The sequence below is a fragment of the Cryptomeria japonica genome, chromosome 7, assembly GCF_030272615.1.
Source record: "Cryptomeria japonica chromosome 7, Sugi_1.0, whole genome shotgun sequence".
Lineage (NCBI taxonomy): Eukaryota > Viridiplantae > Streptophyta > Pinopsida > Cupressales > Cupressaceae > Cryptomeria > Cryptomeria japonica.
This window is the reverse complement of record NC_081411.1, coordinates 431,594,392-431,622,206: the sequence shown is the minus strand read 5'-3', so window position 1 is coordinate 431,622,206 and position 27,815 is coordinate 431,594,392. Positions and strand designations below refer to the sequence as shown.

General features: G+C 36.1%; 1 protein-coding gene across 1 annotated transcript in view; it reads right to left on the bottom strand.

Annotated features, from left to right (window-relative positions):
- Positions 1-19,153, bottom strand: part of LOC131856815 (uncharacterized) — a 75,293-nt gene extending 56,140 nt beyond the window's left edge. Inside the window, exons 1-3 of the mRNA XM_059208746.1 lie at positions 18,832-19,153; positions 18,329-18,744; positions 18,075-18,151 (exon numbers count right to left, since the gene is read on the bottom strand). Of these exons, the coding sequence (XP_059064729.1) occupies positions 18,075-18,151; positions 18,329-18,744; positions 18,832-19,153 (815 nt within the window). The remainder of the gene's footprint in view (positions 1-18,074; positions 18,152-18,328; positions 18,745-18,831) is intronic.
- Between the last annotated feature and the right edge of the window lie 8,662 nt (positions 19,154-27,815).

The following is a 27,815-nucleotide window of genomic DNA, read 5'->3' as shown; positions in this document are numbered from 1 at the left end:
AATCATCCGACTAATGCAGATCACAAAGCATTTAAAGATCTTTTGCCTATTTATGAACAAGGTGATTCCTAAAAGACCAAAGGAGGTGCCAAGGTAAATTATACTTATGCCAGTTAGGACAACATTATCAACATGATTGAGCCTTCCCACTCAGAATATTGCAATATGATTATAGTCCAAGATAAACCAAATGAATCATGATATGCAATAGCTCTCACCCGTTCTCAAAAGAAAGTCACCCTCCAAGGAGCTAGTTCTTCTGACCTGGCTCAAGCAACATCAAACCCACCAGCCTTGGCAAACAAACAAAAAGAATCAACCTTGGAAAAATTTAAAAGGTTAACTTCATCATAATCTTCTGGATATAGTCCCGTTGAACAGTTAAAAAGGACAAATGCTCAAATCTCAATCTTTGTATTGCTAAAACTCTCATCTGCTCACAAAGGGATCTTAGACAAAGCATTGCTCACCACCAATGTTCCAAAAGATTTAGACATTGATCAGTTTCAGTCTATGGTGGGTCATTTGACTTCACCTCACTATCTGACCTTCTCTTAAGAAGATGATAACTCACTAAATAATCCACATAACCAGCTATTGCATATTGAAGCCATGATCCACAAACATAGAGTCAAACATGTTTTGATAGATGGAGGCACAAGGTTGAATATCTATACTTACAGTCTACTTACACAACTAGGATTCTCTGAAAATGTCATTGATCCTAGCAAGAAAATAACAATAAAAGCCTATGATGAGGAAGAAAGGACTTCTAAAGGTCTGGTGTCATTACCTATTAGAGTGGGACCTATAGAAAGAGATGTCCTTTTCCAAGTACTTGATATTCCTTTGTCATACAATAAATTACTAGGCAGGCCGTGGATTCATGAAATGAAGGCAGTACTATCAACATACCATCAATGCTTAAAGTTTCCTTATAACTAAGCTGAAGTCAGTATTCCTACCGATACAAATGTCATCTGTAATGCATTGAAAAAAGGTGCAGATACTTTTGTGCCTTATAATAAGGCAGCCTCTCCAAATGCAAATCCAAAAGCACTAATGAAAAACTTAGAAAAGAGATTGAGGATTACAAATACCGGCATGGATGGCTACAAGATAAAACTGGTACTTTCATTAGTTTCTCTCCCTCCATCACCAAAATAGTTGGGCAAGCCATCAGAGGCTATGAGAACACAAACTTCAGCTCCGAATACCATATATGATGGTCTCTTTGTACAGTCTTCTATCTCCTTGGTGGATGAAATAGAAGAGAATGATGTTCTTAACTGGCTCTTTATGGAAGATTGTCAAAATGAGGAGGTACAACATTGTGAGATTTCTTCAAACCAATATGGTCCTAGCTACAAAATGATTCAATGCATGGTATATTCAGGTACTAATCCTCTAGGCAAACAAAAGGAAGGTATTACTAAACCAATTCAGCTACAAACCAAATCCACAAATGATAAGGCTGGACTGGGATACGATTCAAAAAAGATATTAGACCAAAAACATGTTTCTAAGTCTAAGTGGTAGAAAAGAATATCACCTTTAACATTACAGGAAGTAGACACTCAACAAACAAAAGTAGAGTGTAGAAAAGAGAAAGAGGAATCAATAGTCAAGAAAGAAGAAACAGTTAGTGCTCAAGCTTCGATGGTAGTAGCTACAATAATACATGAAGTTGAGGTCCCTGAGGATATAAGAGATGAAGTAGTAAGAATTAGAGAATTGTTTGCACCACTAAAAGTTCCAGTCACATATACTAGTAGGCAGCAAGTAGACGATTCGAAGAGTGATTCAAATGAGTATGAATGGGGTCCTGACCACCTCTCAGACACATCCACTATAGAAACTTTAGAAGAGTCTAGCAGTGTCATAGATGATACTCAAGAGTCGATGCGCATAAAACTAGAGAAAGAAATATAGGAAATTAGACAAAAGAGACAAGCAAATTATGAACAAGGACTGAAAGAAGGAAGAATGCCATAAAGCTTCTCATCTATGTACCCCTATCCTAAAATAGAACAAATCAGGTATAGCACTACACAAGAAGAGTTGGAAGCTACATAACAAGAACGAGTTATCAGTCTAGAAGAAGTTGAATGGAGTAGATGACAACAAATCACAGAAACATCAAGATCATGTCAACAAGTGTGTCAGATACAAGTGACAAATGAACCACAACATGAAGGAACTTGATGTATTAAAGATGTTGGTGTTGATACCATACATCCACCTATTAAATCACTTGAAGAAGACTCAGAAACTTCACCTGATGACTCTGATGACAGTCCTATTCAGGACAATATCTACTCAGCCTCAAATTCTTAATCAACTAATACAAATAATGAAAATTTGTCTACTGATCTCATCGCTATTAAACCACAATATGACATCCAGTCTGGTGTAGTGAATGATGTTACAAGTATGTCTATCGGATTAGATCAACTAAATATTAACATGAAATTTAATAATCATGATCTGACTCTTCCTGGTCTCGAGACACTTACGCAAGGTATTCTTCTGGAACTCGACTTTTCAATCTCCCGTTGTGATAACAATACCATGAACGCTCTTCAACCTATCCAAAATTTATCCTTAGTACACCCCAACTTGATTGACTGTACTTTACAAAACTAGCCCATGAATATACCTACTTTTGCCAATGACTATATGTTAGCCTATTATCTCAATGCAGTCAAACCTATAGGCTCTTCCACCAATGAACAAAGTGAAAATATGACTGAAGCAAATATCAAGTATCTTAGTCGCAAAAACAAGAAAAATAAAAATAAAAGATCTGATGGTGAAAACCACATTGTGGCAGCGTCAGAATCTAAAAAAGAGAAAATAAAGGACGTACCTAAAGGTGAAAACCTCTCTGAGGCGCCTGAAGGTGAGATACTTGATATATTGCCAAGTCATTTCCAGGAAAGGTCCTCCATATTGATCGAGCCAACTCAGCCAGTGAACATTGGGAGTCAAGAGACACCACACATCATTCATGTATCTCAATCATTATCAGCAAAAGAATTGAAGGAGTTCACTTAGCTATTCTTAGAAAAGAAAATAAACTTTGCATCGATGTACTCTGATATGCTAGGCTTAGATCTTGATCTCATTATGCACCATCTTTCAATTACACTGGGAGTAAAACTGGTTAAGAAAAAACTCCGTAAGATGCACCCACACGTAGCACTATTAGTCAAGGTTGAACTAGAAAAAATGCTCAAAGTTGGATTCATCAGAGCTATAGATTATGCCGAATGGATTTCAAACATAGTACCTGTGTCAAAGGCAGACAAGTCTATCAGAGTTTGCACTGACTTCAGAGATCTTAACAAAGCTTGTCTGAAGGATGACTTTCCATTGCCAAACATTGATATGATAGTCGACATGACTGCTGGGTATGAAATGTACTCACTAATGGATGGGTTCTCCAAATATAATCAAATCAAAATATCTCCTAGAGATCAAGAAAAGACAACTTTCACCTATGCATGGGGAACCTTTTGCTAGAACATCATGCCATTTGGGCTAAAGAATGCTGGAGCAACCTATCAAAGAGAAGTTACAACCATTTTTTATGATATGATGCATAAGAATATGGAATATTATGTTGATGACACCTTAGTGAAGACTATGAAAAGATCAATGCATATTCAAGAGTTAGGTCCTATACTAGACAGAATGGAAAAGTTCAAACTCCAGTTAAATCCAAAGAAGTGTGCATCCGGAGTGACATTTGGTAAACAAATTGGCTACATTATTTCAAAGAAGGGAATCGAGGTTGATCCTGAGAAGGTCCAAGCTATAATGGAAATGTCACCTCCGAAGAACATTAGTTAAATGAGAAGTCTACAAGGACGTCTCCAATCCATCAGACGATTCATTTCTCAGCAAGCAGACAAAGCTCAACCTTTCACAAAGGTATTGAGAAAAGGAGTAATTTACAACTGGGATTAGCAGTGTGAACAACATCTTCAGCAAATCAAAGAGTACCTATCAAATCCACTGATATTGATGCCACCGATTCAGGGTAAACCACTAATCTTATATATATCAACAACTGATTCATCGTTGGGGGCACTTCTGGCGCAACAGGATGACGACAAAAAGGAACAAGTTATTTATTACATTAGTAGGACATTGGTGTCTTATGAAATGAACTACACTATAATAGAAAAAGCATGCTTGGCTTTAGTCTTTGCATCACAAAAATTGAGACACTACATGCTAGCACATTCAGTCAAGATAGTGGCCAAAATTGATCCACTCAAGTATCTTCTCAATAAGGCAACACTTACAGGAAGATTGGTGAAATGGGTCATGATCCTTACAGAGTTTGACATTGAATATATGGAATGCAAAGCCATAAAAGGATAGGTAATTTCTGATCAACTTGTTGAAGCTACACTTGAAGACTCTCAACCACTACACATAGAGTTACCAGATGAATCTATAATGCATCTTACTCAGCAAGCTTGGAAAATGTTCTTTGATGGGTCCTTTACTCAAAATGGTTTAGGTGCTGGCATATTATTCATTACTCCTTAGAAGTATTCAATCCCAAAGTCTTATAAGATTCTATTCCCTTGCATGAACAACATTTCAGAATATGAAACTTTGGTGAATGGGATAAAACTAGCTATTGAATGGAAGGTTGCAGAATTGTATGTCTATGGAGATTCTCAGCTAGTGGTTAATCAAATCAATGATACATATCAGACTCGAGATGAGAAATTGATACCTTACAAGAGGATGGTTGATGAGCTTAAGAATTATTTTTCTTTTGTATCATTCTAGTAGATTCCTAGATCCACAAATAGAGCAGCAAATGCTATGTCTACCTTGGCATCTATACCTAAGTTACAGGAGTCCAATTTTTGCTTTGATTTCCTGGTGGAAGAGTTATATTACCCCACTTATGATTCTCCTAAGACCCAAATAGTCTGTTCTATTATTGAGCATGACTCATCCCGATACAACCACATCTATTCCTATCTATGTGACCAAATTATCCCTGGAAATCTTACCCAAAATGAGAAAAGAAACCTAACTCAAAATGCTTCATGGTATGTTATCATAGCTAATGATTTATTTAGATGAGGTTTGGATGGTACATTGCTTAGATGTCTAGAAACTAAAGAATCTGAACATGCATTATCGGAAGTCCATGAAGTTATTTGTGGATCTCATTCGAATGGCCTTACTTTAGCTCAAAAACTACTACGGGTTGGCTACTATTGGCCATACATGGAAAAAGAAGCCATCCAATTTGTTAAGACTTGTGAGAAATGTCAGCTTCATGGAAATCTCATACATGCCCCGGCAAGGGACCTCATACCATTTATTACAAACTGGCCTTTGATCTCACTGGTCAGATATATCATGCTTCATCTAATGGACATAAATTCATCATAACTACCACTGAGTATTTCACCAAGTGGGTAGAAGCAGTTCCACTCATCAAAAAAACTAGTAAACAAGTCACCTTGTTCATCCTGAACTATATCATATGCATGTATGGGATAACTTCATCCATCGTGACTGATAATGGAGGACAGTTTAAGAATAAAGATCTAGATGAGCTTTGTGAGAAATTCAAAATAAAGCAACACTGGTCATCAGTATATTACCCTCAAGGTAATGGACAAGCTGAGGCATCTAACAAAAACCTACTAACTATCTTGCATAGAACAGTGAACAAGTCTGGGAAGGATTGGCATTTGCAGCTCAATCCTACACTATGGGCTTATAGAACAAGTATCAAAACACCTACTAGGGCTACACCTTTCTCTTTTGTGTATGGGTCCAAAGCAGTACTACCTATTGAAGTAGAAATATGATCTCTAAGAGTTTCCTTGCAAGGTCTTGTTACTAATGAAGATCATAGAATATCTAGATTGCAAGAACTCGAATTGTTGGATGACCATCGGCAAGTGGCATTTGATCATCTCAGAGTGTATCAGAAGAGAATGTCTAGAGGATATAACAAGAAAGTTTGACAAAGAGAATTTTAGGTTGGTGACCTAATTCTGAGAGAAAATCCAAAAAATGAACAGTTTCACGACAATAAAGGGAAGTTTGAACCCAACTGGATGGGTCCCTACATTGTTACTATAGTATTCGGCTCTAGTGACTATCGACTCTCAAACTCAAAAGGAGAATAGCTCCATGAACCGATTAACACCATCCACTTGAATAAATTATTCACTTAGCACTCTCTGTGCCACCAACTTGTACAGCTAAAAAAGTCCTACAAAAAATTTTAAAAAATCATAAAAATCATAAAATAAAATAAAAAAAGAGAAAAAGAAAGAAAAAATATAAAGAGAGAAAATGCCCTCATGAAAATCTAGTAAATAGACACCTTGGTAAAAAAAAAAGAAACGAATCTCTGCCAAGCAGGTGAAAACCTGGCAAATAGGCACCTCTTGTACTCAAGCACTCCATCTATCAACACAACGTTGCCATTTCCCGCTTTCATGCATCCTTGTTTTCTCTTGTACATATTTTTCAGTCACTTTTCTGACATCCTGGTTCATTGGAACCTTCATGAATTGAAATTGATCAGCGTCCTAGACTTAGGTTACTTGAGAGAGCACATTACATATCCTAAGCAGTGTCAACCAAGTCATCTTTCCGTCAGTGAATCGTCGTGGTCCACTCTGAATCAGTCACCTATCTCCTAACTACCAAAGAGTTTTTTTATCACTGAGTAAACAAGCAAAACAACATAATAGAAAACAATCACTAAACAGTTTGAGCTATGAATGAACAATTTTCTTTGTGTGTTGTCTTCTATATTGGTTTTTGATTATTATCCCTCTGAGTAAATCGAGGAAGTCTATTGTGACTAAGAGGAGCAAGGATTGGGGGCATAATATTTTCTTTGTTTTTTGCTTGTAAGAATGATCCCAATGATCTGGAAACATATAAATTAGCTGGGTGTCTGTGATAAGAGCCTTCACAACAAGGTGAAATTGCCTCACATACCTCGACTCTGTTTATTTGTATGTTACAGGGAGGTCCATATCATTTCTTTGTCTATTTTGAGGGAATTTCTTTATGATGCAATTCGGGTCCCTACGAAATTTGTCTAAGGATATGAATGAAAAAAGGGTCATTGCGAACAAGATAATTAATACTGCACATTGAAAAAGAAAGGAACTCTAACCTGCCTATTGTGTTTGTTATGCTCAGTGATGAATCTTAAGTATTTTAAATCCAGTGAATAGGTTTAGGATGCATTTTTCATATCATTTTGCATATCATTTTACATATCATTCTGTATTTTGGTGACTTTAGAGTGATTTCAGTATGGTAATAATCTCTTTATCTTCTGAATGAGAGCTGAAAGCATCATCATTTCTTACGCTAAGTGGTCTATTTATCATCATTTCTTTGATCGAGTACTTGTGTTTTGAGATGTTTTAGCTACATACATAACATTTAATATAGCTTCATACATTTCATTATTCTGTCATCTGCATTCATCTTATTGCATAGAAAAATGAAAAAAAAAATTGTATTATTCATTACTTCGTTGCTCATTCATTCATTTTCATATGAAAAGAAACAAAAATAGACATCCATAATCATTTGCAGTACATACATTCATATTGAAAAGAAATGCATACATATAGAACAAAGCATATAAAAGACATCTCATAAATGAATCAACACAAGTATGATGAAGTCAAATCAGATCTCTCATATATATATCATGTCAAGTCTAAAGGTACAAAATGATGTCGAATGACATATACAAACTCCCATCGAAGCAAGAATCATATAGGCTACAAAAAATGGGTGTGTCTACAAAAAATATATCTGAGCTACAACAAGAATATCTAGCTCTCAACCTCTCCCTCATCGCCTAGTGGAGGAGGAGCCTGATGACCGGGACCCTGTCGAGGTGCCCAAGCTCCCTCAGAATCTGCCATATACTGAGAATAAGGAATCACCTGATGTGCTACTGGAACTATCATGCTATATGTTGTAACATAGTAGGTTTCCCTACTATTCTGATGCAAAACCTCCTGCTAGAGGGTGTCTCGCTCTGCTCTCATCACTGCAATCTGACGATCGCGATCTACTCTCAGCTCCATAAGCTGACGATCTCACTCTGCTAGCTGATTCTAAGCCACTATCAACTGTGACTACAACTTTGTAAGACATGCTCTCATCAGCTGTCATGTGTCTATCCCCTGCTTGCTCCTCCTTAGCTCCACCCAATCTCACTCCTACTCTCCCAAGTGATCCACCCTCACCCCTCTATTGTCCACCCTCAGCTAGAACCCTGCTACTACTAGCACTAGGATCCCCACCTATCTGCCTCAGAGCCTTGGCTCTCTAGCCCTGTCTCAAACCTTGTCCCTGTACCTGTGCAGGAGCATCATCCTCAATATCCTCAAAGCGTGGTGCCTACTCACCTGGATCAGTAAACCTAGGAAAAGGATGTTGATGGAACCACTCTCTAAACTGAGGTAGTACCCCTACATCTGCTACATCATCCATATAATCCCATCTAAGGCATTGTAGACCAATCAACTCCTGCATGGCTAGGGGACAAGATAATCATGGAGACCATCCATGTCTCTCCTCATCTATGTAATGCACATACGCTGTAAACTCCTACGATATCCCTTGAGGCCGGCCTTACTGCCTCATCACTTAAGAAATGACAAACCGCTCCACAATAGTCTGTGATCTCCCAATAAGTGGGCGTGTGACAAAAAGGTCCCTATGGACTAGCCGCCAGTCATCCCATGGCTCCAAACCTCTATAAGGTCTCCACAGTACGGCTATCAAATCATCTAGTTATCGCCGCAAAAAATATATCTTGCCCAGATGGGGCTGCGTAATATAACTGGTATACCTATATATAATCAGTTGCTCGAGCTCTCTACTATCATCTACCACTAGCCGACAAATGGGAAGATGCTCCCAAGCCCAAACCTATAAAATATATACACCTACGGCCATGCTCCGACCATCTCTATACACGATCTCATGCATCTTGTGATACATGTGAGCCAACAAGAAAGAACCCCAACCAAGCCTCTGAGGGGTCTCCATCAATCTCATCAACATCCTACCCCAACCACACTGGAAACCCTGCTACCCTCTATCTGGCATCAGAAAATAGCCTATGAATCCTACTAGAACACACGCTAGAGGAAACTCATCATTGTATCTGCTCATCAATATGTCCCAACTAATAGAACGAGTCAAAATGTCAGGATCTCTGAAGACATGCCTCACTGCCTGCAATCCTGGAAGGTGCCCTGAATCGTAATCCACCTTATCCCCAGCAAAAGGGATATAGAGGATCCTATATACATCCTCGGGAGTGATAGTCAACTCTCCCACCGATAGATGAAATGTGTTATGCTCTGAATAAAAATGCTCTACCAATGTCATGAGCATACCATGATTCACATGGACATCTTGCAAACTAAGAAGATGAGTCAAACCACATACATCAATATGAGCTTGCTCAACCTCAGATAAATGTCGAACTAATGCCATAGTGGGAGGATAAACGCATCTAAAGAGCACAGGAGGTAATCGAACCTGTAAAAACCCAACAACAAAGCATCAGAAAATATTCCAAATGAGCCTACACGAGAAGTAAAACATCAAGCAAATCCAACTAAGTCAAATGCAAAATCAAAATTTCACGTTTAGACCTTCAAAAATGCTCACTGTCTCTCGAACAACAAAACACAAAGGGACAAAATCTTGTACAAGTCAAGAATAACTTCCGTACGACAAAACAACCCCAAACGACAATTTATTGGACTCCACATGACAAAATGGTCTTTTTACAGACATGTCGTATGATACAAGGGTGCATCCTGAATGATAATTCTAATGACTTCAAATGACAAAATATAATTTACCAGTTACTCATACAAGATAGAATCCTATCTCGCACGATAAAATGTGAAACCCAACCCCACACATGCAAAAAACTTGAAAAATGAGAAAAAAAATTGAAAATTGAAAACATAAAGAAGCTTAAGATCAATCACTTACCACTGGCTCATAGTTTCAGGGTCGATTATGACGTCTTTGGCACTCGAATCAATGCTGATGAGTAGGGACCACCATTTTCTTTGCAGAAAGCTTTTTGAATTTTCAAACTTGGAGGGTTAAAATGATTTGAAAATGACACATTCGTCCCATATATAGCCAAAAACCTAATTTTTCAACTTTCTCTGATGGACATGAAAATTGTACACTTAGCTAATTCACCCACTTTGATTTCAGTTTTGGGATCGAAATTGAAATTCGAGATCATTTTGCTAGTCAATTTCACAATTTGGACCACTTAGCACTCTTTTCATCAAATGCTCATTTTTTTCTTCAAATTGTGCTCAATTTCAATGCTGCATATCCATTTCAATTCTACACATCAACTTTATGATCAACTCTGTGCTCAATTAACTCATCAATTAATGTCAATTTTTCAAATATTCCTAAGAATCAATTTGCGCTCAAATAACTTATTTTCGCCACACAATTGCCTATGATCAACTACCCTCGCTATTTTTTTTTCGGTTTCATTCCTGAGGGGGCATACTCATGGCCTTATGACCTCACATCTTCAATGTCGAGAACATTTTTTTCAAATATTCATCAAAAATCAAGCAAAATATTTTTAACTAAAGAAAATCAATTCTTATTGCTAAGGGACATCTTAGCTTCATCACTTCACATCAAGTTGAGATCTCTCGATTATCTAAATCGAATCAATTGCTAGGGGCATATCAGTTTCATCGCTTCAAATCAAGTTGATATTTGTCTTTCATCTGAATTAATCTCTTAATGTTAATCAGTTTCATCACTTCAAATCAAGCTGATTATTTGTTTAAACTCAATCAAAAGCTTAAAGAGTATCTTTGATCACACTCAATCTAAGAAGGTGTTCAGTATTCGTTTCTTGATCAAGATGAACAGTTTATTTTCATTGTATCTTGATCATTCAAGTTCAAGATCGATTTTTATCATCACTCACTGTGTCTAGATCAATCAAGTTCTAGATCAGTAAGATCTACTTCTTGATCAATCAAGTTCAAGTTCGGTATCTTTTGTTTCTATCATTCCTCAGTTCAATCATGTTCAGGAACGGTATCACTTTAATCAGACTTCATTCAGCTTTGTCGCTTTAAATCAAGGTAAACACCTTACTCTTCATCTAGTTCATGATCATTCAAGTTCAGAACTGGCATCTCCTAGACATAACACATTCTTTGAACCAACGCGTTGCTCGCACATTAATTCAAAGAGGGGTAAATGTAATACCCTAAAAATGGTCATCTAAACCATGGGCTCCTAATCTCAACAACATCACCAAGGTCCAAACCAAAGGCATTAAATCAATCTTGAGCACATTATTAATTCTTTAATCATCAAATATCACATGGCAACTCAATTACTCGATATTAATTAAATATTCATTTAATTAATTGAATCATTTCCAAGAATATCATTTTGATCAATTATTCTATTTTAATTTATTAAATATCCTTGCATATTTAATTAATTAATAAATTGCCATTTAATCATGCAAAAGGAATTAATTTATTACAAAAGAGGAATTAATTACAAAGCAAGAGTTGAATTGAAATTAAACAAAAAGAAATGAATTGAGAGAGAAATCAAACTTGAGATTTTTTTTTTTTTTTCTAAATTTAGAACTTGAAATTATAAAAGCAATTTAATTGAATTATTGAATTATTCTCTAAAATTGGAACTCAAAGCTTTTCAGAAAAAGAAGTTCAGTTGCATTGAAAAGACTCTTTTCTTGAATAAATAAAAGAATTATCTATTTTTATCACAAATGCATGGAATTTATTTATTATTATTTTTAATGCAACTTGGACTTCTAATTTGAATGCATTTCAATTAAACTATAACTGGAATCTATCTCAAGGTTAACAAAACTTGATTTCCCAATTATTTTCAATTAATCCTAAATTGATATTTTCTCTTGGTAATTCTCTATAAATTCAATCTTCAGCTCTCATTCCAACTTACCCCAGAGATTTTTGAGAACACGCTTGGAGATTATTATCTCACTAATTTCGCTCTAGAGTCATTGAAGATCATTGTGCTTTTTAGATTTGCATCCATTATTGCTTACATACATTATTGCTTGAATTGATTATTTGCTTGAATTATTCATCCATTTTGCATCCATATAGTTAATATCATATAGATTAAACCCTTCATCTTGGTGTAGTCTAGTCACTGGTATTGCTTATAAAAATCTGAGAGCAATCTTATACTCGCATCTTTTAGAAGGCAATTAGTCACTTTGTTATGGTTTATTGCTTATGATTATTGATTACTAACCATGCATATAATGACTTAATTGAAGTGTTGTGCTTGTAGCTATAGACCACATTTTCAAACACACATCTCTGGCACCCACCGTGGGGCAGAAGACTACATTTTTTTTGGCCTCCAAGACTGATTGCTTACTTTTTTGTTATTTTCTAGATTTCAGATTTTTCCATTTTTCATCCGTACATCTGGTATGACAATTCCCACAGGCTGAATGACAAACTGCAGGTTTCATACAAACTTGAATCTTGTCTCGTACGAGTTGGGATCCTATATCGTACAAGTTTTCATGCTATCATATGACTCTGTATTTTCTGGTAAAAAAAATTTTAAAAGAGGCAAATTTTAGTGATTTTTATTGATTATTCTGATGACTGACCTTGACTATTTATCTGTCTATCTCAGAATTTTTCACATCCTAATCAGTTTTTGCAGAATGCTTGTCAAAGAATATGCTTGCTGCAAAAAGACAATATGATTACTGATTCATTGTCTTTGCAAGTTGCCTAAGGAGAATCGACTAAACATCGTGTATTATTTAAATTCATTTTTAGGAGCCTAACGTGCTATCTGGTTAAAGAACAAATCTGTCTTTCATGTTTTTAAAAGATTTTGAGAGGTAGGAGAGTATGCTCTTGTCTTTTTCTAGACAATCAGAAATCCAGACCCTTGAGGCTTTTTCTTTTTTTGAGATTTGTACATCTTTAGCAGGCCTGCCCTCCCGAGGGGTTGAAAAACTCTTAAGGCCATTACGGCCGATGTGAGGGGAATGACCTAAGTGGGAATAGCTAAATGCCAAGTACTCCAACCCACTATAAAATAAACATGATTTGATGAAAATCAAGTCAACGATAGTGCTCAGGAATAGCTCTCCTCCAAACCTTCAGGTATATTAAACCTTTGTTTTCAAGGCTGGGAGACCTCTTAATTGAGTTTATACCTCAATGCATCGAACAAGTCCCTGACTAGTTCCAATTAAAATTAGAAGCTACCTGGTTCATCTCTGAAAGGGGGATAATATTTGTGCAAGAGAGATAGTAACTCTCCCAAGATACTTATCATTTCGTGCCCCCATTAGAATTTGGTGTTGGATAATACGGCATTGAGAATCCATTGTGTGAGACTCAACGGTCATATTTTGATTAGCTATTGGGTGTGTACTTGAGTCTACAAGGAAAGGTTTTCTTTCCTCACCAAATTCCTTAGGGTTTGCATGTTGTGATTGGAGTCACTATACATACTACTTGTTTTCTGTGTTTTCATCCTTGAAATAAAAACTGAAATACCAAATTGGAGAAGACAAGAAACCAACTCAGTGATTAGAAACTATGTCCATGTCAGAAACTAGTCCATCCTAAGTCGAAACTCTGTCTGTGTCAGAAACTAGTCCATCCTAAGTTGAAACTCTGTCTGTGTCAGAAACTAATCCATCCTAAGTCGAAACTCTGTCTGTGTCAGGAAATTGTCCATCTTAAGTCAAAATTTTGTATCCTGGTCAAAAATCAGTCCATCTTAGAATTGGTCATACTCAGTTATCAGGTACTTTAAATTGGGATATGTTGGGAATGTCATCTCTCCCAGCATACTCTCGGGCATGTTTTTAAAGCTGCTATATAAATATATTGGTCAAGCGGCTAGAGTGTTGAGTGTATTTGATGTATGTGGGGGCCTTCCTTGCACCAATAAGCTTAACTAAAGCCTTAAGTGGCTTCCTCTATGAATCTTTCATGGGATTGGGACCCCTCAAAACTTATGGTAAGAACCAACTTCATAACGCAAATCCCACATTCATTAGTTCTGGGAGTGCAGATCGTACCCCATAGATACCCTCCGTGTACCTTACATGATGAGACAGAAAATCCTCACTGATAAGATTCTTGGATATTTGAGGTAAGAGAGACTGCCATATGCCCGAGAAGTGTGTCTTGTGGAGTGGAGCTAGTGCTTCCAGAATCTCTATTTGTCAGTCTTGTTTTGGTATTTTGTTGTGGGGGCCCCATTGAACGGTTTCCACTATCCAACCTAAGATTGTTTTCTATGTTTTTGTATGTATCATTGTGCTAGACTAGTATTGATTTAGTATTTAAGCTATTTTAGGCCCTATCTTATGTAGCTCTAAATTCTTAAAGTTTGTCAAAACACAGTTCATCCAGCTATACTTATCTTTAGAAAATGTTCTCAGAATTGAAAAATAGACTTGTCCTACAAATAGAGTTACTTGAAATTGTCTCTATCTTGATACACTATACAATTCAACAAAGTCCAAAATTTTACATACTTGTGACCATAAGTTTTCCAAGAGTCCTTAGGTTTTTCATTATCCTCATTATAGTCCTCATTTACATCCTTACTTTGCATCAGTACTTACATTATAGTCCTTGCATAGTCCCCATTATTGTTCTTATTATAGTCCTCATTTACATCCTTACTTTGCATCAGTCCTCGCATTCCAGTCCTCATTTACATCCTTACTTTTTATCAGTCCTTGCATATTCCTTATTATCATCCTGATTATAGTCCTCATTTACATCCTTACTTTGTATTAGTCCTCGTATTATAGTACTTGCATAGTCCTCATTATCATCCTCATTTACGTCCTCACATTATATTCCTTACATTGTCATCATTATTGTCTTTATTATATTCCTCATTTATTTTCTTTCTTTGCATCATTCCTTGCATTATAGTCCTCGCATAGTCCTCATTATCATCCTAATAAAGTTTCCATGTATGTCATCGTAATCTTTGCATAAGTCCTTACGTAAATTTTACATATTCCTTAGAAAGTCCTTATTTGTGTCTCATTGTCATCCTCATACATAGAAACTCATTCTAGTGTTGTTATAATCTTCATTTTAGTCCTTGTTTAGACACCATATACGTATGTCATAGTATGTCATCATTTGCATGACCATCCTAGAAATTCATAGCATGTGCCTTAATGCGTCTACTAGGTGATGGTTTTCTCCCCTTCGAGCAACCTAATCTAGTGTCGAATGATGGTCAACAAGAAATCATTGATGGCTTAGATAACTTGGCTTGGAAATTAAAGACAAGTGCACCTCAATACATAGGAGTCAGGATTGAACTAGATAGAGAGTATAAGATTTCTCATAGAATTGATAAAGAAATTGTTGCAGAACTCCTTAGACAAGAACTTGAGAGACTTGCATTACAAATACCTCAACAAAGTAATCAACAAGATTTACATCCTAATCCCCAATAGAGAGTTAGGTCTAGTTTTGCATACATCACTTTTTGGTCTAGATTCTTTCTCTCATACCCAAGGTCTGTCATCATCTCGCATTAGGTCATAGTGTCCCGTAATGTCCCCTACCTGATTTATTTAAATATACTAAAATTGATAGATTTTCTTCAATAAGTTATTAACAAGTGCTTTTCTATTTTCCTCATTAGCTAATTAATTTCATTATTCATAGTTCTTAATATAGATATCAAACCTTGCTCTTACTTCAGTTTAAGGGAGAAGGGTTTATGTATGTTACCAAAGCACTTAGAGACCAACTACAATAGGTTCCCTCAAAGTTTACAAATCCAAGCCCTTACCTATCTTGGGTCTATACCCTCAAGGCTTATGGGTCGTTGATCCCCACCCTATCTTGGGACTTAAACTATTGCTTGGATTTGGACTGCCCCTCTTTGGAACATCTCAATCCCATCTTTTTAAATACAGAAAGTAATAACATGATTTAGACTATAAGTATATATATATCTTATGTATTATGAATAGATATATGAAATTAAGTATGACTGTCATACATATTGCAGCCCATATTAGCATTACTATTAATTCTGCATAAGAACATTATTGGGCTTCATATATTAAGCATACTTATTAAGCACATCCCCATGCATACCACCAAGAATAAGGATGTTACTGCATGTAACTTAATAATAGTTTTGATCTGATCTGATCCATGGTGATGTTATTGGATGCTTTGATTCCTTTCCTTTAAATCTCTCAATGTGAGGGAGAGGTCACAACTCTTCATCATGCATGCCCTTTGGCAAGAGACACACCCTTTCACCATTAGCACCTTTTGAAAGAGTGCAACTCTTCATTATTTCTGCCCTTTGAAAGGGACATAACCTTTTATAATTAGATCTGCAGTTCTTATTTAAATTAGATCTGCACTTCTCATTTTTCAAATTCTCCTCCCCTCAAATGAGTTTCTCTTCTCTGTTTTATATCTCACGTTTGAGGAAGTCACAACTTATCATTTCATGCCTTTTGACCTTTCATTAACTTTAATCAAATTTTAATTATATTTAATTATATTCTTTTATATTTTAATTTTAATTTTTATATTTATTCTTTTGTATTTTAATTTTATTATTATTTATTATTAAATTCTATTTCAAAGTAGGGACATTACATTTCCTCATATAGAAGTCTTAAATGCTCATCACAAGGTCATAAAAGGAAAAGAGTAAAATTGACCCAAACAACAACTCGTCAATCAACCCTACTTGGAACATGGATATGTCAAACAGTCAAAACTATCAACAATTAAATCCTTATGGAATGCCAACAATACAAGAGCTATAACAAAACTTGACACATGAATATATTGAGGTAGCTCAATAGGACCCACATGTCCTTATGAGTCTAAATGCCCTTGTAAACAATGATAGAGATAGATATCTTTTTTTGTTATTACAAAATAGTGCCAAGTTACCTCAAGGTTTTTGATGTCACAATGATCTTACCACTAGGAATCACCTTAGGTCAAAATAGTAGTCAAGTACCTAATGTAACACAAACAAAAGCTATGACTTCAAGTTCCTCCCAAAATGCATCAACATAGTCAACTCAAGCAGCTTTGTGTCAAACACAAGTTCTCAATAAAGTGCATCGCCCTCAACTATGAATATTAGCACACAAATGTGGGCTACTATAACTTCTCAAACCACACCAACATTGTCAAGTGATTTGGTACCAAGTCGAACACAAGCCTCACATTTTTTCCATACGAAAAGTTCAACACAACCTCAAGTTTCCTACTCAATAGGTTCCACATATAGTCATCAGAACATAAATCTAGGTTCCGCTAATACAATGAGTAGTTTTTTATTAAGGAAAATCAAGTTTTAAGGGACTCGAAACTCACTTACAAAATAAGAAGATAAGAATAAAAGAAACTAGAGAGGAAAGGACATAGTAAGATGAGTTGCAAAAGAATAGCAGAGAAAACAACAGCTAAGGAAAATAACAACAAAAAGCCAGCGAGAGACTGGCAACCAAAGATGAGATTACATGTCAGATAAAAAAATTTATAGACTCTTATGCATTCTTAACCAGCATCATCATGGCATTAGCATCTTCTTTCAGGTCTTTGTTATCCTGCATCTGATGGGTTTCTTTAGTCTTCATCTCCATATCACTGGTAGTTTTCCTTGTTCTCCATCATGAAGAGTGAGGAGAATAACTGGTGGTCGACACATCATCAATGATCACCATCTCTTTGTTTTTCTTGTTCTTCTCCAAACAAGAAACCAAAGCATTCACATTACGAGACAAAACCTTCAAAACCTCAAGGCTATACTCCATAGATTTCTTCAAGGCCTTCTCGATTTTAGTAATCCGATTAATAATAATATCATTATCAGCCTCTCCCTTTTCTTTGATGATTCTAATCACATCTTCAAGATGCTTCAGATCACCCTTAATCATTTCTTTTTCTAACCAATCCTGCATATCGTCTTCATCCTCAGCCTCACTAGTCTCCACCGCCGCATCCTCTTTACCTACCGTATTGGTATCCTTAATCAAATTTTGAATTTTATGATCTAAATCTCTCTGTTTATTCTGAATACTGGAGATATTTTCAATCACCCATTTTTGGAAGTTGAAAGTTTCCAGAGTGCTATTTCTAGCAGCGTTCAAAATGGAGTCTACAGTCTCCATACTTGGAGCAAAGCTCACAAACCTAGGGTTTACCTTCTCCATAGTGTGATGATCTTCATTCCTACTATTCGATACTTCCAACTCTTCAGAGTACTCTTTTCTCTTCACCTTCTCTCCCTCTCCCTCGGCCTTTTTCTTCTCACTCTCCACCTCAACATCAACCACCTTCCCTTGTTCCTCCTCTAAACTAGCTTTCACTTCCATCTCATCTTTAGCTTCATCAGCAACCCTACCTTTCTTATGTAAAGGAATGTTATATTTATCATCATCAGACTCATAGCCCTCATGACCCTCGAAAATATGGGCATTTTCCACTAAAAGATCTTCCCTATTAGCCCTAGCTTTACCCTTCAAATGCTCATAAATAAGCAGTATAAGCCCTTGGTGAGAAATGGGATAAGATTTAGGTTTTCTGGCATGATCGACCAAGCTTTCATTAAGAGAAGAAGCTAAATAGAAAGGCAAAGAGATCTTCAATCCATGGCAAAAATGGTTTAGGATAACAAAATGATAATTGTAAACCTTAGAAAACCTACCATCAATCGTTATGTATTCCATTAAAACTCTTAACATCTTCTGCCAGAAAGATTTTACCTGTTGAGGAAGATAGTAGGACACATTGTCCTTCTTGGTGAGCTGAACCCTCTCTTCATCACTTTTCGGGAAGTTCTTGGTGGCTTCCACCGAGAACTTGCGGTCTCTATAAAATTTGGTACCTTCCTTCTGTAAACCTATAACCTCTACCACCAAGTCTTCATCCAACGTCCAAGTCTGCCTAAACAGAGTGACTTTGTTATTGCTCCATCTCTTGGTGAAACCATGAGACACCGACTTTTTACTCCCATGCAGTTTTTCCATGTAGTCAGTGAAACCATATCTATGCAACCTCCACCAAATTTTGTAAATTGGTTCTACGGTGGATGATGAGGATGGTCAAAAGGATGGGGACCCATGACATTGAGACCCTCCTCAAAATAATGAAGATTCTTCAAAGTTGGTTCCCGAGATATTGAGTGTCGATTTGAAAAAGACAACAAAGAATAAAGCTCTCAAACCCTGGAATAGTCTTTTTGCAAACAAACCCACTGGTAAATCATCCTTTCCTTCTGTGGAAGATATTTTTGATAGAAAAATAGGTAGACTGGCTATTGCAGTTCTAGACATGGTAATAGACCATAGTATATCTCTGATGGCTTTTTCTCTAGTTGGTAAACTTGTTGGACCCATACCTAATATTGAGGTTGTTAGATCTTTTGTTAAGAGAAAATGGAGGCTGAAAGGACAGCTTGATGTTTCAGCCCTGTCAAGGGGTTTCTTTGTCTTTTCCTTCTCTTGTGGGGAAGATTTGGAAATGGCCCTAAGTGGAGGACCTTGGATGTTTGGGAAATCCTCGTTATCCTTAAGGAAATGGTCTCCAAATATGGAGCTCAATGACTCCTTTTTTTAATTTGTCCCGGTATGGGTGCGATTGTCTAGTTTGCCACTTGAATTCTGGTTGGAGGATGTTTTCTCAGGTATTGCCAACTTCTTTGGGGAGCTTGTGGCTATAGATTTAGCCATATCATAGGGGGTTGAATCAGTATTAATACCAATTTACAAGATTAAGCCAAAATCAAACTTATATCAAATCTAAAATCATTTATCAAATATCTCAACTTCTTTTATTAGATCTAACAACCTCTTTATCAGATTTGCTAACACATTAATCAGATCATTTACCACATCTATCAATTCTTTCATGACTTAAGTAGTCATATAAATTTGTTCATTTACCAACTCATTATCCTCATCTATCAGATCAAACACTTTCTCTACCAACTCTTATCAATACCAGTAACCTTTGATAAACCTATGATAAAACATCATAACTAGTGTACTCAAAAATAGTGCATGAAATGTAACATAAACAAGAACATCACATGAAAAACATTCCACACATGAACACCATAAATTTTGATGTGAAAACCCAAATAGGGAAAAACCACAGTGGGAGTTGTTACCCAAAAATATTTGTACTCTTTTGAAGTACGTCATGTTAGGAGCTTACAATATTCCCTGCTACGAGCAGACCCTGTTAGGAGTCACTCGGTTAAGGGATTTGCCTAGCTGCCCTATTAGGATCTTGATGATCTATTAGGATCAACCTCATAAGAGGATTTACTACTCTTTTTTAGAGCTTCCCTATTAGGGGACTTCAATGTTAAAGGCATGTTAGGACCTACCCGATTAAGGGATTTAACCTATTGCAATTGTTAGGGAACAATAGTGAAAAAGTGATATGTTACTTGCACTTCTTAGCTTGCCAGATCAGATACAGTTATACTCAACACTCCACAACTCCCGAGAAGATCTCACACTACTCTTGGATGGCTCAATACATTCTCTTAAGATCATCAACACAATAAACATCAACTATGTCATCCTAAATAGCCATCTCAACTAGGTCATCCACTAAACCCTAATTACATCATGAAATTCCAATACAAATCATAAGAGATCATCTTAGATCAATATATAGATCATTACATCAAATTAGAATGCAATATCAATTGTTGGTTGATCGAAACCCATCACGAAAATCTAATCTGTACCAAAGTCAAAACCTTAGAACACTCCACTAAGTGTTTCATTGTTTCCCAAGAAATTCTTCCTTGAATCACACCAAAACAATAATCAAACATTTCACATGGGTTGTTCTATGTTACCACCTTCATGTAGACTCACTTTTGGTCACTACCATATCAAAAATCATTACCGGTTTGAATATTTCTTCACCAGTCCTTAAACCCTAGCAAAACTTCATCAGAAATTTGAAACAAGCCTTCTGGTAGTCATCACAAGTTCCAGTTCCGGTCAGATACTCCTTTCCATGATACAAGATCACATTCCAAACCACAAAACACTAATCATCGTCAATCATCCAATTCAACCAAAACATATTTTCTTTACTAGTTAAAGTCCTAATTCACAATCTTTTGTTCTTTGTCAGTAAACCCTGTCTTTCAGTAAACCAAATCACTTAGATGATAAAACAAAATAGCAAAAACATCAGTTGCCATTAATGAAAAAACAAATAATTGATCAAGTCATCTAATCACAAAATATCAGTCTTCTATCCTCTACCAGTTTAGTCATCCATCTTCAACTGCATCACCTACATCATCTCATTCTACATCAGTTATGCCAAATGCCAACAAGTACAACCCAACCAAACTTGGGTTGATAATTTTCTTATTTCATAACACCTAGCGGAATCCACAACACACAAAATTATAGTTATGGTACATTTCAACAAGATCCTATTTATACAACCACAAATCCTTTTATGGAAAACATACACACACAGAATGCACCATTGACTCAAACGAAAATTCTAACCCAACAAGTACGAAATCTCCAACAACAAGTGACAACTATGAAAATTGGTAATGATAAAAAGAGATACAATGCAGTAATTATGTCCTTATCCCTTTGTGGTGTAGGGTCACTAGGACATGTGTCTCCCTCATTTTGATTCATGGTTATGCTTAGGAATAGAATGTGCAATGTGTGTGTTTGAAGGCCTATTGATTAGGTCTAGACAGTGTAATAAGCCCTAAGGCTCCAAGGTGTGTCAACTTGGTCAAAGGCCTTGTATGGGTATTTTATATGTATTTTTGATGTTTGGGGGTCTTCAATGTGTGGTATGTTCATTATTGACCTTTGGTGTGAAGGCAAGACCGAATTGTAGAAAGTTGACAAAAGTTGCAAAGTTGCATTATTGTCTTAAGCAACTTTTCTTGCAAGATTTTGAAATATGGTTATCCCAATGGTTATTTGGTTGTTTTTATGCATTGGAGGTATTTGGAGGAGTCCCTTGGCATTATATACACCTAGGGGAATGATTCCAATTGTTTTAGGGATGATATTGAATGAATTTCTTGTCTTCAAAGAAACTGTTATTGTAGTTTCCTGTAATTTTCTTGAGTTTTTTGTTCTTGCATAATTTCCTATGAATGGTGGGAATGAATTAAAAATTTGGAAATTTTCAATAGAGGTTCACCTTCTATTTGGAGTTCATCTGAGATTTTGAAGCCATCGGGTTTGGAAGAAACCAAATTTCCTATCCCACTGGCCTGATAAAACCCTCAAAACTAGGGTTTGGATGCAAACAGTGACACAAATCAACATCTCTCTATGGGATCAGTCTGAAACCTGGGAGGATATTAATTTTACATGTATACTATATGTTCCTGGTGATTTTGGAGACCAAAAGTGTCAATTTCCTTTCCTAATATGATGCCATAAGCTTGACATCGCTCGTGTGGCAAGCTTGTGTAGTAGGAAACGAGGGTGGAAACCTTGAACAATAATTTGAAGGATGGTAAAAATTGGAATGAGAAGGACCCTTGTATAAGTGTAGACCCTTGGCAAGTGTTATCCTTCCATTCCTTTGTTTCTGGTGAAGCTTTTGAGAGCTTGAACCCCAATACTAACTAGAAGAGGCTAAATAGGGTCAGTAGGGTTTGACCATCTGTACTCAGAACCCAAATGCAAAAGTTTGAAATCTTATATAATTCCCAAAAGGGTATTCTAATATCAAATTTATTTAGGGGTTTTTTCAGGTATGCTATGAGAAAAATCAAGAAAATTCCAAATGGAGGGCTAATTGCTTGTAGCCCTATTTCCTAGGTCCAAAAGGGGGAAAGATACAAAGGGATAGTAAACACCCATCTAAGGGGTCAAGATTAGTGAGAATACCATATAACACATGTGTAAACACTCACATAGGTTAGATTCCACCTTTTTTGTAAAGATCATGTTGCTTGGGGTTTGGGGTTGTTAGGTGTCCTTGGTTGAAGGGTTGAAACCCTAGGGGTAGGAGACTCCTTATCAATTGTGAGTTGTCCTGAGTGAGGAGATCCTTGGGAAGGATATAGGGCAAGAAGGTTAAAGGGTTGAGAAGGTTAAAGATATTTTTCCATTGGATGATACCAAGTGGATACCCTTTTTGAGTAAAAACCAAGAAAGTGATATAACATCCTAAACCCTCTGCATCACTTTGATCATACAATATGCATGCCTGCTTTCCCTCCATATTTTGAAACACCAAAATTTGACAGATACTAAGGGAAAGGTGATCCTATAGATCACATTAGATAATTTTTCACTACATGTATAGAGGTTGCACAAGAGGACAACTATCTAATGATATTGTTTCCAAAGAGTCTCAGAGGTCCTTCTTTGGAGTGGCTTTCACACCTCCCACCAATGATCACATCATGGGGTGAACTAGCTGAAAAATTAATTGAAAATTTATCACCTAATATTGATAACCCAATTACATTAATGGATCTATGTGCTACAAAACAAAAGAAAAATTAAACTTTCATATCTTTCTTACAAAGATGGAGATCTCTCTACTGAAGATGCAAGAGAAATATCCCAAAAACTAAGCAAGTGGACATGTTTTCAAAACATTTGATTCCACAGATAAAATACCCAATACAAATGCAATGTTTGGCCTCATTCAAACAAATCATTAAAAAGGATTTAAAATGTGATAAAGGGCTTGTAGAGAATGGTATCATAAAATATGGAGCTTCTACAAACAACACGAACAATGATAAACCCAAATTCTAGTCAAGAAACAAGAATGTGATTAATGATGGTGTTGTAGACACCCGTACAATGAACAAGGATCAACCAATTGTATCTTTACAAGGACCAATTTAATCATCCTTTTAGAATAAAAGTCTGTATATAGAAAACAACATAGTGTCAACAAATGCAAAAGTTGCACAAGCTACGAACACAATATTCCCAAGAATGAATGCTCCAAGAAGGAACTACACACCACTGGGTTATCTGATTGAATCAACATTAAAGAAATTAATACAAACCTATTTGATCACATTTCTAGAGATTAGAGTGTATGAACCAGGTCCTTTCAAACCAAGTTGGTGGAATGATAATGAATTATGTGACTATCATCATACAAAAGGTCATAAGACTGCAAGTTGCTATAAGGTTGAAGAACCTAGTTCAAGATTTGATAGACCAAGATGATATCATAATGGACACAAACAAAGCTTCGGAAAATACAAATCACACCATCTTTAAGACCCTTTTGTCAAAAATGACAAAGGTAAGGCATCAACATCAGGAACACAAGACAACACTGCTAACTATACAAAGGTCTCATATGACTATATCAATCATGCTATCAGCTCAGGAGATACAATAAATATTAATGATGATCAGAAAAACTATGATAACCAAGTTTACATGATTTTAGAAGCACCAAGGTATGATAAATATGAGAATCTATGTCTTATGGACTAGGGGGAGGAAGAACCACCATATTGAGGATGGTTTGAAGAAAATGAGGTTATAGAAAAATTCATGAACTTCAGAATTCCACATGATGATTATAAGAGGGAATATGAAATAAACCTTGATAGCATAACATATTGTAGAGATAATATAGTGGCTACTGTCATAGTAAATCCAAGAGACAGATATTGTGTAGTCATCACATGCAGATCAAAAGTAACCTTACAAGGAGTACCATCAAACCATTCACTAGTAGTAGGAAACTATAATGTGGTGTTAGCAGTAGCAAAGAAGGAAGAGTAAGAGAGGGGGTGAATCAGTCTTCACCAGATCAACAAACTTAATCACAAAAATAGATCTGATAAACTGCAGTAACAACAGAGATAAGCAAATTGAAAGCACAAGACACAACACCAAGATTTTGGTGTGGAATACCCAGTTAAGGGAAAAACCATGGTCGGAATCTTCCCACAGTAAGTTGATACTTTGTAGTAGTACATGAAAATATTACAATAAGGAATGCACATGCATTTAGGAACACTCCCTAGAGCTCACTACTTAAAATATAATGGCCTAGAAGGCTACAACCCTCAGGGAAGTCTCACTGACTTACAATAAGATTTGGACTACAATCTGGAAGAAATGAACTAAAAGAATAGCATCTCCAAATGCCTGATTACTATTTTGGTTAAGCACAATTATCTGCCCAACAACACCAATATCTCCTCAATCACAACATTGAAAGATAAATCACTTGATCACACATATACCACTCTCTGATAATGCAGACACAACCTTGACACCTAAATAACATGACTATATCACATATATATACAAATCATCAACCTTGATAACAAGGTCGGCTAAACCCTCATCTCACAAGTACAAAATTATATCACATGATACATAGATCGACCACCAGACCAATATAATGATTTACATGATATAATATGGACCTAAATAAAATTCCCAAACTCTCAACTCCACCGGAAATCATGCCAAGATCAACCGCAACATGCTACACCACCAAAAATGTTGCATAACACAAAAATCATCATCGGTTCATTAAAACCACCAAAACTCAAAAAATGATCAATTTGGATCACCAAAACAAATAGGAAACAACTAGGAGACACCAACAAGCACATTAGAATCATCAAGAACAGTTGCACCAACACCACTTATCAAATTTCCATCTGTCAACGTCGGAAAGCTCAACAACAAAACCAACCAGCAACTGTTACAAATAAAGATAACTTGCAAAGAACCAAATCATGATCCATCTGAAATGAAGATACATAAGAAAACCCCAAACAATATCCCAAAATAACAACACAAGATTTGATCACACCAAAATATACCAAAGGAAATATTGAACTCTACAAAATAGTGATCAACAAAACAAAACTGTAAAACCAAATCATAAGATCTTCCCAATATGCAATCCCCAGAGAAAATTACATCAATATGTTGACATCAATGACAACAACATATCCTAGCAGCAACAATGACCAACAAACTCCAACAATCCCCCCCTTTGGCATTGATGGCAACATATGAATGTGAAAAATAGTCAATGCAAATAAAGAAGATATCTCCAACAAACTCCCCCTAAGATCAAGACATATAAGCATTGTTTTACATGATCTCTCTCCCCCTTTGACAGCAATGCCAAAGATCTCAAAATAGAAAACCAAGCTCTCTCTCACCCTAAAACACAAACTACTCCACCAGAGGAGCAACACCAACTCACCAATCTGAATAAAGAGATAAGGCTTTGAAGTCTACCGGACTGATGCAACTCAATGTTTCTAGTTCTCAACAGGAGGGGTATATACCCCTAACTTGTCTCTCAAATAGACAAATGTATCTGCAGACAAAGGCTTTGTAAAAATATCAGCTATTTGTTCCTTTGTAGATACATACTCCAGCTTCACCTTCTCTTCACCAACTTGCTCTCTCAAGTAATGATATTTGATTGACACATGCTTAGTCTTTGAATGTTGCACTGGATTCTTTGACATGTTAATAGCACTAGAATTATCACAGTATATGATAGTAGGCTCATCATAGATAACTCTGATATCTTTTAACATTTGCTTCATCCAAACTACTTGAGTACAATTACTAGCAGCGACAATGTACTCAAATTTAGCAATAGATAAGGATATTGAATCATGTTTCTTACTAGCCCATGAAACCAACTTCTTTCCCAAAAAGAATGCTCCACCAGTAGTGCTCTTTCGATCATCAACATCAGTGTAAGAACATAGCATCAAATCATCATTCCTTGGATACCACAAACTATAATCAACATTCCCCTTCCGGTATCTGAATATCCTCTTCATAGAAGTGGCATGACTCTCTTTTGGATAAACTTGATATCTACAGCCATGCACATAGCATGCATAATGTTTAGTATAGTCTGAGTAAGATATAGCAGTCCACCAACCATAGATCTATACAAACTCTGATAAGCTTCCAAAGATTCATCATTCTTAGAAAATTTATAGCCAATCACCATAGGAGTTCCAACTGGTTTGGAGTCATCTAACCCAAACTTCTTTAGCAGTTCCTTCACATACTTAGTTTGAGATATGAATATACCTTTTCTAGTCTATGAAATCTATAAACCTAAGAAATTTTTTATCTCACCAATCATAGACATCTCAAATTCTTTTTGCATATCACTGGAAAACTTTATACTCAAGTCATAATCACCTCTAAAGATAATATTATCAACAAAGACTTCAACAATCAGGATGTTATCATTTTGTATCTTAAAGTACATATTACTGTCAGTAGTATCTTTACTAAATCCTAATTTCAATAAATACTTATCTAAACTAGCATACCAAGCTCTAGGGGCTTGCTTCAATCCATAAAAAGCTTTCTTCAGTTTACATACCATGTCTCCATCATCTGATAATGAAAATCCATCAGGTTTCTCATTGTAGACTTCTTCCTCAAGATCACCATTCAAAAAGGCAGATTTGACATCCATCTGATATACCTTGAAATCTTTATAAGAATCATATACAAGCAACAATCTAACAACTTCAAGTATGGACATCAGAGCATAAGTCTCCTAATAATCAATTCCTTCTTTATATGAATATCCTTTGCAACCCAATCCAACTTTATTTTTGACAACTTCACTAGCTTCATTCAATTTGTTCCTAAATACCCATTTAGTACCAATAAC